The sequence below is a fragment of the Amblyomma mixtum genome, chromosome 8 (genome assembly GCF_055824585.1).
Source record: "Amblyomma mixtum isolate Tamu chromosome 8, ASM5582458v1, whole genome shotgun sequence".
Lineage (NCBI taxonomy): Eukaryota > Metazoa > Arthropoda > Arachnida > Ixodida > Ixodidae > Amblyomma > Amblyomma mixtum.
The window spans coordinates 92002744-92014276 of NC_143019.1; the positions used below are offsets into that span (position 1 = coordinate 92002744).

General features: G+C 43.9%; 1 protein-coding gene across 1 annotated transcript in view; it reads right to left on the reverse strand.

Annotated features, from left to right (window-relative positions):
- LOC149333498 (uncharacterized) overlaps positions 1–8447 on the reverse strand; it is a 28227-nt gene extending 19780 nt beyond the window's left edge. The window contains exons 1-2 of the mRNA XM_089557736.1: positions 8343–8447; positions 1740–1979 (exon numbers count right to left, since the gene is read on the reverse strand). Coding sequence (XP_089413862.1) covers positions 1740–1979; positions 8343–8447 — 345 coding nt within the window. The remainder of the gene's footprint in view (positions 1–1739; positions 1980–8342) is intronic.
- Between the last annotated feature and the right edge of the window lie 3086 nt (positions 8448–11533).

Here is an 11533-nt window from a genome sequence, read left to right on the forward strand (position 1 = left end):
AACATCATTAACTCATTTCCTGCATATTTCTATTCCTTAATGTTTACAGAGTATCTTTAAAATACAATACAAATATGCCGCGGTATATTTTTAGCAGCTTATTTTTGGTAACGGAAACCATGTTTTAAGTATTCGCCTCTTCTTTCTCGCATTTGCAAGTGCAAGCAACCCCGTTTCTCGCACTTCTTCTTTACTCCCTCTCTCTATATGGCGACTGCTGGTACAACGCCCCCTCCCAATGGCTACAGCTTGCGCAACGCTCCTCCTAACTTACCCGAGCTGCCTCCAGTTGCGTGCAGCTTGCGCGACGCAGCTCTGCAGTACCTCAAGATTACTCGAGTTACTCCGAGGCTTCAAAGAAGATTTTAGGTTGCGTTCGACGCCGTTATATAACGCTTTTCCAGTAAAGTAAACGAAAAGAAGGCTAATGCAGAATCAGAAAATCTTTGCTGCGAAAGCTGCCTGTCAATTTACGGCTGACGACATTTTTTTTTTTTCAAGTAGGCCGAAAAATGGAATAGCTCTTCACCGCCTTGGCGTGCGTGCTACTGGTACGGTATTTAAGGGAATCCCTCACGGTGGTGGAAATTAGTAATAATGAAGAAATTACTCCCTGGCACCCACTGAAGTGGAGCAGTACGGCTTGAAAAACAATCCATTACAACTTTTACAGGAATTTCGTAGTTAAACAAAACATCATCCAAGTGCGGGGCTCGAATCCAGCACCATCGCCTCATACGATCATTCGCTTTACAAGCTAAGCTAACCGGGGTGACTAGCACATGGTAGGGCGAGAGCGAATTAATGAAAAACTCGAATTGAAAATGGTGTTGGTGCAGTGTCTACGGTGTTGGTGGAATGTGCTACAGCTGCGCCTGCTGCTAGATGCCGCTCTTGGGGCTGCACTCACTCGCTCTGCTCGAGATATTTTTGTAATTACACAATTATATCCATTATCTTCAACAAAAGATGCAGAGATACGAGAAGGTGTCCCATTAAGATCGTTATTGGTTGGTTTATTTGTTTCAATAAGGGTAGCGCTCAAGATACTACCATCAATATGTACTTCCTCGACAATACTCTTCCTATAACTTTTTCTGGAACAGAACTGTACAAAAAACCTCGCTACATTAGATACGGTTAGCTACTTGTGACAACTGCAAAGAGCATGCTTATGTTTTGAAGAGGCTGGCTACTAGCGATAATACCCGCAGGCATTTTTTTCTTGAGGAATGTTCTTTTATTTGATATAATATGGTTTCGCTACAAAGAGAATGGCGACTTTAAACACGTCACAACATGGAAATTTGTGAACTTCACATTAATTTGTAGCTGTCTACACGAGCCCAGCATATCTCATAAAATGCGTCGTTCTTTAGCAACGCGCTGCTAAAGTGCCGCGAAGGAGCGCCTCTTATCATATATTTATTGTAGTACAGTGTCCATGTGCTACGATGAAATACCTGGAAGTCCGTATCACTTCCCTGTATTCTCTGTACGGGTCATATTTCCATTTTGAGCTAATTTTAAACAATTTCGCTGTGATGTGCAAGCTGTGATAAGCACTAGGTATAAATTTTAAATTGTTCAGTTGCGTCGAAGTCTACGAAGACACCGAATTTGGCATATGGTCTTCTTATGAGCGATACGAAAGACGTATCGAATAATGAAAACTTCTGTATGGAATATTTTACTCGAAGAGCATATCCTGCCTGTAGTTGGCCGTGGAGACTGCTCACCTCTAAAAGGACATCCACGAGGTCGACGATAGTGTAGTGCACAGTGCTACTGATTCCAGAGTACACTAGTGCTGTCTGGGCGATGTTGAGGGTCTTGTTTTCGTAGTACACACTTGCGTCACCAGCTACGATATCAGGTGAAGGGTTTTCTTCCTCTGGATCACTCTCATTCGTCGGATCCATATTCTTAACGACTGTTGCTGTGGCCGTCATTTCTCCATGGAGAGCTGATAGCGCCACCTATTAAACACATGAGGACAAATTATATTGTTTAATACGCCATTTCGCAAAGCGCACTTGGTGGTTACGCAAAAACTTATCGCACCCTCAGGTAGGTCCAGCATTGCGGCTCCGACAGCTGAAACCTAAGGTATAAGAGGAACAAGCAATAGTCCTTAAAGTAGTAGTGTTCTGTCTAGAGCATGAAAACAGTTGGATGTGTATGTCTGGTTATTTTGCGGCTTCGGCAGATATAAAATACACAGAAAATTGTGAAAAATGCTGACAACTTAGCGCTTTAAGGCATATCAGTACAAGAATCACTTGTTGACGTAATTGCTTCTAGAACGAGCAAGCCCTTGGGTACGTCTTAAAACCGGCATGCGGCTCCTAAGGCAAAATGTTAGCGGTAGTATTGCTGTCATAAATATTTTTCACCACAGAAATAATCCCCTCTCGCAGATGTCACATTTGGCTCGGGTTTTAGAAACAAGGCGTACAAAAGGATTCCGTCCAAGGAAATTACTCTATGGAGATGGGCGTTTCGTTAATCACCATTTCTCATGCAGGTTATTCTTTTCGAGTGTTCCCGTGAACCGGCAATTTCCTCGTTGATGTTGAGGTGAAAGACAAACGGGAGCACATAATCCAGGGCTTTTCTTCCTACCAGTGAGTATGCAACATTTACAGCCGGGCGTCGCATGAGCCCCTTTTCCGTGCACACATTGAACGTTTGTTAAAAATAGACCCAAATGCGCGTAAATGACGCTAGTGAGGCCAGCCACTGTGCCGTTGTTATAGTCCAGAATGATGTGGCCTACGTCGGAAGGAATTTTGGAAAGGGTGCAAAGGGCTGGTTTTAGTTAAGTACTTTTGCGTTGGATTCATTTTTGTTCAAATAGAAATCAAAAGGCAACAAAGTTATCAACATAGCAGTCTTAAAGAAGGGGAGCACATGGTCATCAAGAATATTCACAAAACTTATGCGCTAGCCTGAGTTTAAGAAAGTTGCAGTACGATGTAATGCCTTATGTAATGCCCCCTGGGGCCCTTAAGGGCAAATAAATGATGATGATGAAACAAAAGGAAGATACGACTCGAAATGGAGATCTAGGGAGTTTTAACCAGTATAAAGCAAGCGCGCGACTTATACGCGAACAAACGGTGCTAGTTTCACATAAGTGGCTCTCACTTTGACGACCATGTAAAGACTGCGTTTTATGCCATTTTATTTCTGTTAATTCTAGTACATCGGTACGTAGTACTTCTAGCTGAAAACTGTCCATCTAACTTTGTATCTACAAAGCAAAATGGCCAGGTGGGTCAACACATGGAGGTAAAAAAAACTAGGAGAGAGTGCGCTCAGCCTCTGCAAGCCATCCTCCTCTGACGCCGCTGCCGAGGGCCCTTTTGCGCACTGACTCTTGGGAAATAGGCCCTCCACAGTTAACAGACTGCCAACCAGCGGTTCTTTTTAGTGAACGTTTGTGCTCCGATGTAGCGCAGAAGCGCAGCGCCTGTGTTGCAGCTTTGGCGGAATGCGTACAGAGCTCGAGGTTGTCTGAAGGCTACGCGTCTCAACACTTCTGTTGATTACACTCTTGAGTTTTTGGATGCACTGTAGAAAACTGCAGTTAAACCTTTCATCAAAGGGTGCGGCCGCGACCTCGCCACTGTTCAACTATGGTTCATAAAGAGAATGAAGAGGAATTCCTTTCGTTGTTATACACACATACGGAGCGTTTATTTCAGCGCATGCTATAAGCGGAGAACTCGAGAGTAGGCGAAGAAACGAGCCTCTAAAAAAGAGCGCAGCGGCTTCCAGAGCACTCACTGCGGACGGACGTGTTTAACGAGCGCTCCGGCGCGCTGCGCAAGATTCTATTTCTCAGGCGGACTTCGGCCCGCCCATGGGCCCGGCACAAGTCGTGCCGAATACGCTCGCGCACATACGCGGTTCCGACGTGAAATGCAGCAGTGAAGTATTTCTCTCTCTCTCTCGCTGTCGAGAGAGAGTGCCGGCGGCTTTACGTCTGCCCCTGCGCGGGGTCTCCCGGCCACTGCACACAATCACTTACAAAAAGAAGTGAACTGTATGTATACATAGCCGCGCGCTCGTAGCGTCCTGTCTCGGACTAATCGCGCGCTCGGCACACTGCACTAGCGGCCGGGGTGGGGCGCCCGGCCGCGTATACCATCCGAGGTAGCACCCACGGAGCGTTCGTGTCACGGGTGCACTACCTGGCGAAGAGCAAGCGGGAAGTCAAGCCCGCCTGCTCGATGAACGCACAGAGGCTCACCGTTGTTCTGTCACGGGTGCGCGCACTGCCGCGCGGCCACAGGAGCGCTTCGAGACTGTCCGGGATGATTATCAGCGCCCTGCAGGCCGCGAGAATCTCGCGACGCGGCACTGCAGAAGCGGCACAGCGAAGGAGCATGTGCTCCAATGTCTCCACTGCGCCGCAGTCAGCGCACGCGTCGCTCGGGGACGGTGGCCGCTGCGGCAAGCGAGCAGTTTGCGCACACCACGGAGCCGTCAGTTAGCACAAGCAGATGGTCGCGCAGTTGCTCGTACAGCGAGAGAGCGAAACCGAAATCCGGCTAAGAGCTACCACTGCCTTGTCACGTGAGGGCCTATTTCCCATGATTCTTTTCATTATATTTTTTATGACTAGGCTTCAAGATTGTGACGTCATGCTCCCTCCTAGTTTTTCTTCCTCCATGGGTTAACAGCACACCAGGCGTCTGGAGCCTTTTCCTGTCGGGAATATCAATCAGCAGCATCGCACAAGGCGTTGACTTGAATATGGGTGCTTGCTACACGATATCTAGCATAACCAACCTTGCAAGTTATATTTGTTCCTGATTTAAATAACTGGTATTGTGGGTTGCGGGAACAAGGGAAATTATCTGCAGCAATGATCAAACCAACCTGCGAAAATTGCATTCTGTAAAAAAAAAACAGCATTCGATTGTGACAATGCTGTCTGAACTGAAACTGGAGTTTTGTCTAAAGACAAAGGAAATATGAATATGCTTACAAGACAAAAATTACCCTATTTTTGGTCGAAATTGGTTTGGTTAGGCAATAATTGTGGGCTCTAAAAGAACGTTTAGCCCTCTTGTCACACTTTAGTAATGCATTACACTTCAAGCACACATTTAATTCTGCAGTGGAAAGGAAAAAAAGCACTACTTTAGAATATTGCGAACAAAAACGTAGCTGCCGCTTCGAAGCCGCTCTTTTAGGAAGAAACAAATATCACCATTTGGGGCACACATGCTTTCCAAGATATCCTTGGAGTGAAATTTTAGTGACACCGAGTGTCGGAAAACACAAGATAATTTCTTTTTTTCTAAGGCGCGCAAATATTATATTTGCGTAATCATCTTTTGTAATACGAAGATCCTTTCCCTATGGAATATCACCGGAACACTTTTGTATCCCATCGATACATCTCAAGATGAAAAGGTATGTCGGTTATGGGACATAATGTTCAGCTCTACAGGAGCCAATTGCACCTAAAAAGAGCCGCCGCGGTGGCTCAGTGGTTATGGTGATCGGCTGAACCGAAAGACGTGGGCTCGATACCGGCCGCGGCAGCCCAATTTCGGTGGAGGCGAAATTCTAGAGGTTCGTGTACTGTGCGATGTCAGTGCAGGTTAAATAACCCCAGGTGGTCGAAATTTCCGGAGCCCTTCACTGCAGCGCCTTTTGTAACCCAAGTAGATATGAGAGATTTTACTCCAAAAACCATAAACCAAACGAAACACCTAGAAATATTCCGTGTCCTCTCTTGCATGAAATGACAGTACGCCGCAGACATGGATTTTATGCCCACGTTCCATATAATGCTATGCGTAACGCGCACTCTCTATGATCTCTATTATTGAGTTGAGGGTACACAAAGACGAATATCAAGTATGAAATGAGTAGCGCCTACAAGAGTTAAAGATCAGAAGCATTGATGGTAGGATGGACACCTATGCACAATGTGGGAGATCTCGTAGGGATACCAGCACAACTTAAGTGAAAGAATCCGCTACCTCCGAGATTTTCCGCTTTCATACTGTCTTTTTTAATATGGATGTACTTCGGGGATTACGTGGGAGATTATTGAATGCAATAGGATTAGGTTGACGTCTCCCGAAAAATGTCGGCTTTTCTGCTAGTGAAATTGCATGATAAATCGGGAGCCGTGACGCCACCAACACCGCGTGACCACCAGTGAACCAATCTTAAGGCTCTACTTAATTTGAAAATCTAAGGGCCCGAAAAAGTTGAAATTAGGCCCACACCTCTATATTCCGACGGGCCCGCAATTTGGAAACTGAATTAGACGTAACCAATCGAATAGAAATGCTAAAATTGATGCGCACTGTGAACATCAAAGATTTTATCATGAACTTCAACAATGAATATGTGGTCAATGCTCTATCCCACCACATCTCAAAACTGCTGCGGCCACATGTGGTCGAGAAGTCGACGATGATGGTTGATGAGCACTCTTGCAAACATGCAAGAAATTGAAATTGAGGAAATGGCACAAAATTTAATCGCACGAAGAACATTAGACACTCATTGTAGACACCATAACAGGCAATCTAAATGCTGTCGAATTATCTTCTTTAATGAAAAGCTGAAGAACGCCTCCAAGTTTATGATATCTTTCCCTTCCTAGAAGGCGGAAATTCTGAACAAAGAGAATAAGAGGTCAATCACATTTCCCACGCAAGTCGATGAGCTAAAGAAAGAACAGAATAATTAGTGTATAGCATCTGCAATGCATTACATTTACACTTGTATTTAGCCACGGTAGCCTAGCCACGCTTCGGTCTGGTGTTTGCCCACCATATTGCTGTAAGCTGTGCTTTTCGTCTCAATTAATTTGACCACGTACTTGCGGCGCGCGTGTGCACAGCACTGTAAAGATGTATTAGGAGAACGGGGCTAGCCGACACAGCCTAGTCATCTTTTCAACTGCCTCAATTGGTAGCCGACCGCTGACTCAGTTTGGAGTGAGTACTTAGCATGTATATTATTTCTGGACACATTTTTGAATATTGGAAACTGGTTAGGTGTATTATGAAAATATTGAAGTCATGGCGTATTCTTCCGCTCTGTAGCAAAATCTATCTTTGAAAGTTTTTCCAACGGTCACATCAACCAGTTAAGACTCCCATAAAAAACCAATAAGGAAGCCTTTTGACGATAGAAAAAACGTAAAAATTAAAAAATGGGAACACGGCACGAGAGATCTGTGGGTATATTGCTTTTTATAGTGACGTCTTAGAAAATTAAAAAAAATGGTGTTCATAAACTCTTTTCTTTTCAGAAATGTTTTTGTCCCGAATTGTGTACGTAACGTCGTCTTGCATGTGCCCTCAAGTGCATACCACGTTGTTGGGAACACTCTGAAGCGCGTGCGCGTGAGTCATCCCCACCACAAATGCTCCTAGAGACGTCCCCGATAGCATCTTCACGTATTGTACTATCTAAAGGCTCTCTTAAGTTCACATGAAAAAAAAAAGGTAAATATGGCATAACCCCACACTGCACTTCGAATTGTTCGGTCACTATTTGGAATTTTTTAGTAGCAGTGTTGACGCATTATGCTTCTACTTGAATCTCCTGATGCTATCCCTCTTCCCCTTTGTTACCTAAAATGGGATGCAATCGACAGGCGAGCCACGAATGTACCACTCGGGCACTTGATCGTCCATCTAGCTTGACCTTGGCCTGCTTCAGTGCTCGGTCCACGAGAGTTATTTCTGCATTTATTTTAAATCGTGATGCCTTTTAGAAAACCAATACTGCATTCTTTTTTAATGGCCTCAGCGTTGATTAAAATGGCATTCAGTATTGTTTAGCGCCCAACCAACGATTATATTATCACTACCCGCCATTACCACTGCTATATTGTATTAGGCTAGCTTGCATTGTAATCTGTAAAAGGAATGATGGTATCGCTGGTGGATGAAAAGCACAGATGAAAAAGCAAGCCGAAAAAAAGATGCAGCATTATGCCGGTATTTTTAGCTCTGATTTTAGGCTCCGGCCTACAAGGTATTCGAGAGCTGAAATTAATTGCTTGGAACTATATGGCCAGCAAGGTCACGTAGGAGACAGAAAAATTGCATTGAAGTATTCTGTTCGTAGTAGCGAACGCTATTATATAAACGCAGGCATAACATGAAATATTTAAATATTTATAGTCCTAGCTTTAATTATGAACCGCAAAAAGACTGCTTCGAAAAAACGCGGAAACGAATAGTGCATATTAACTAGATAAAAGTTTAGACACACGCCCGTAAGTATGAATATGTGGTTTAAGTATGAAGGCTTCAGCACATCTAGAAATGGACTATTCAAGGAATACATACCAACATTGTGAGGATAACATTTGGCTGGAGGACGAAAAACGCCCACGGAAAGGACACCATTGTGGAGCAGAACACACGGAATGAGCATGGCACTCGAAGGAGCATCGCCTGCCTATCTCTTTCTGCGCAACGTTCCCCAAACTTTTGATATACTGAAATACCGGTCAGGAGTTATTATTGGTGTTACAATTTTTATGTCAGCTATGTTGATAAAAACGACTCATGAGGAAATGAACGGCGGCGCAACAAGGACACTAACAAGAAAGGGGACACCACATGCGCTCATGAGAATTGTGCGCTGGATTTACTCTGCTGAATCTTTCTCTACCTCTCTACCGCGGACAAATAAGTTCTAATGTACTTACAGCCTTAGATTGTTTCAGCATATTTTATTCCACCGTGTAATTGTGCGACCCAAAACTGGCTCTTTGTTCTGAGTTCTTGCCAGCTGCGTCTAAGATGCGCTGAGCGCAGCGGAATATTTCTCCTTCTTAGGAACGAAGCCTAGAGAAAAGCAAGCGCCGAATGCGCTAAGCGCGCAATGATATCCTTCGGCTCCAGCCAGAGCTTTCAACGGGGTAAAGGAAGACTTGGTTTTAAAGCAGTGGTGAAAAAAAAACGAAGCAGTCAAGGTGCTACAAGAACAGCCTACCTGCCTTGATAGCGACAGCCGCCCAGAGACCGAACCAGGCCCGAATGTCCATACATTCTGGCGAAGCTTTCCAATTTGTGAAAAGCAAAGGCTTTTTTAAGCTTCTAATGAGTTTTAGTCCGTTCAGCACGTCATTGCAGCTCACAGAAGAATATGATCCTTTATCACGTCAGGCACGCTGAAGAGAGGGAGGCCTTTGGCCTATGAACTACACCTCATGTTCTGTAAAAGTTCCTCTCTACTTCGTCATTCAAAAGGGCACCGCTGGTCTTCCGGCTATAAGTCATCACAGAAAATCTGCACCGCTAACGTCAAACCACGACAGTTTCTTTTGAGAAACATAGACGTGCAAATCAAATCTACCGACATATGACGTGACAAATGGTTACGAAATCGACACAGTGATTCCTTAAGAAATGCACATTCTGCGTTTCAATGCCTCGCCGATTAGTGGCGGCTTCTGCGCTAGAGGTGACAAAATGTGAATTTTATAATGTGAGCAAGAAAAACGTAACAAAACAAACGCCAACTATATTTCAAATACGTGCAATGTAGATATAAGGGTTTTATTCCTAGATGCATTAATATAGAACACAATATAAGGTTCCATAAGTTCCATTGCTTACGCGGAAGAATAAAAAGACGAGCGATGTGAATCAGCAGTGGTAGTGATTCTAGCAAATAATTAGGCCTGATTAAAATCGCTTAGCGGAGAAGTTGGTATCTCGGAGATGCCTTATTTCTCTGGCCGAAATTGGAGTTGTTTCATGATTCTTACCGCCCGCATTGCGCTCCCAAATTGTTGAGAACGCAACACAGAATATCCAACGTAAGAGTAACACACCAAAAAATTAATTCTTTCTACCCCGGAAAAATGACCTGAAATCAAGCTGCCCATTTCACCTAATTTCAACCGCATAAGCATCGTAAGCTATTCCACCGATCTAGAGTCGTTTTGTGAGTTAAACCTCCTTGAAATACTTTCCCCTTCAATGCTGCGCAGCACAAATTCCGCTGCATCGGAATATGACCCGCAAAGCTCCTAACATTCTTAATGCGTAGGACACGACGGTTTTGTTCACATTTAAAAGAATGAAGCAAAGTCTTAAGCGCGCGTAGTAGAAAAAGCCGAGAAAATGGGGAACAAAACAGGCCTGATATCCGGAAAAATTTCTTACGCACATAATATCATTACGTAGAAAGTGATCTGAGGGCACCACAATATCACTTCGGATGGTGGACAGTGCACTTTTGCTGAGTTGAAAATCAAGCAAAAAGACCGAAAGCATTATATAGTACAGCTCAACTTCCAGGTTGAATTTGTTGTGTTACCACGGAAGCAGTGGTTAGTCTATATTAAGCCTTGCCATTAATAAAATGACTATGAATTATTTTCGCATTCGTTAAATAGATGATTTGGTTTATTGGGGTTTAACGTCCCAAAGCGACTAAGGCTATGAGAAACGCCGTAGTGGAGGGCTCCGGAAATTTCGACCACCTGGGGTTCTTTAACGTTAAACAGAGGCCACTTTGTTTAGCGAGTACTAACGATATCCATTTATGGCGTTCCGACAGGGGATGATCTTGTTTACGTTTAGATTTCACAACATATATATATAGCGCCTATTTCCAGTTTTTCAATCACCATGGTCCTAACTGGACAAAAGTTACATTAGGATCCATATATCAACACATTATACCCTATAAAATCATTGCGCGTTACTTATTAACTGAGGCCGTTATTCCCTTGGATACCCCTTCAATCTTACAGAAACACTGTACGAAATAATAAAGAAAACAATGATAATGAATATCATGCTTCCTCATACTTCCGATGCCGCAGTTGTGAAAAAGAAGTTCAATAAGCCTTCGATGATTACAATTGCTGATTAACAAATCATTTGACTATCAGCCGGGAGGCCATATACACGACAATATTTTCATGAAAGTTGAAGTTGGGCCGGCATGGGAAGTACCGCTTCAGGAAGGCGGCGGTAAGGTGGGTAGGTAGCCGATGGTTCGTACCTCTTGAGGGCAGGCAGCTTTACCACAGGTTGAAGTTGGGCGAGGTAGCTGGAAAGGTGGCGCTACATGAGACTACAGGGAACTCCTGTGGAACATGTTAGAAGATGTAGGTATCGGTCATGAGATAATTAATTTTCCACAGTAAATCTACCGAGATAATAAAGTTGAAATTACATGGGCAGGGATAAAAATTACCACAACTGTGCAAATATGGAAAGAAGGCTACAAGAGAGTAATCTAGGTTATAATCTGTCGTAAATGTAGTTAAGCAGCGGCTCCCGGGTTTAATGTATGCGCACGATATTGTACTGTTAGCAGATAGCCAGAAAGATTTACAAACTTCGGTTAATTGCTCTGGAGACGAAGGAGATGCTCTAGGATTAAGTTTTAGCGCAACTAAGTCAGGTCTGATGATTTTCAACGATGCATATCATCATGTACTTACAACACAAGGCAACGAAATACCCAAAGTGGCCGAATACAAATACCTCGGGATATGGCTAAAAGAAGGGCA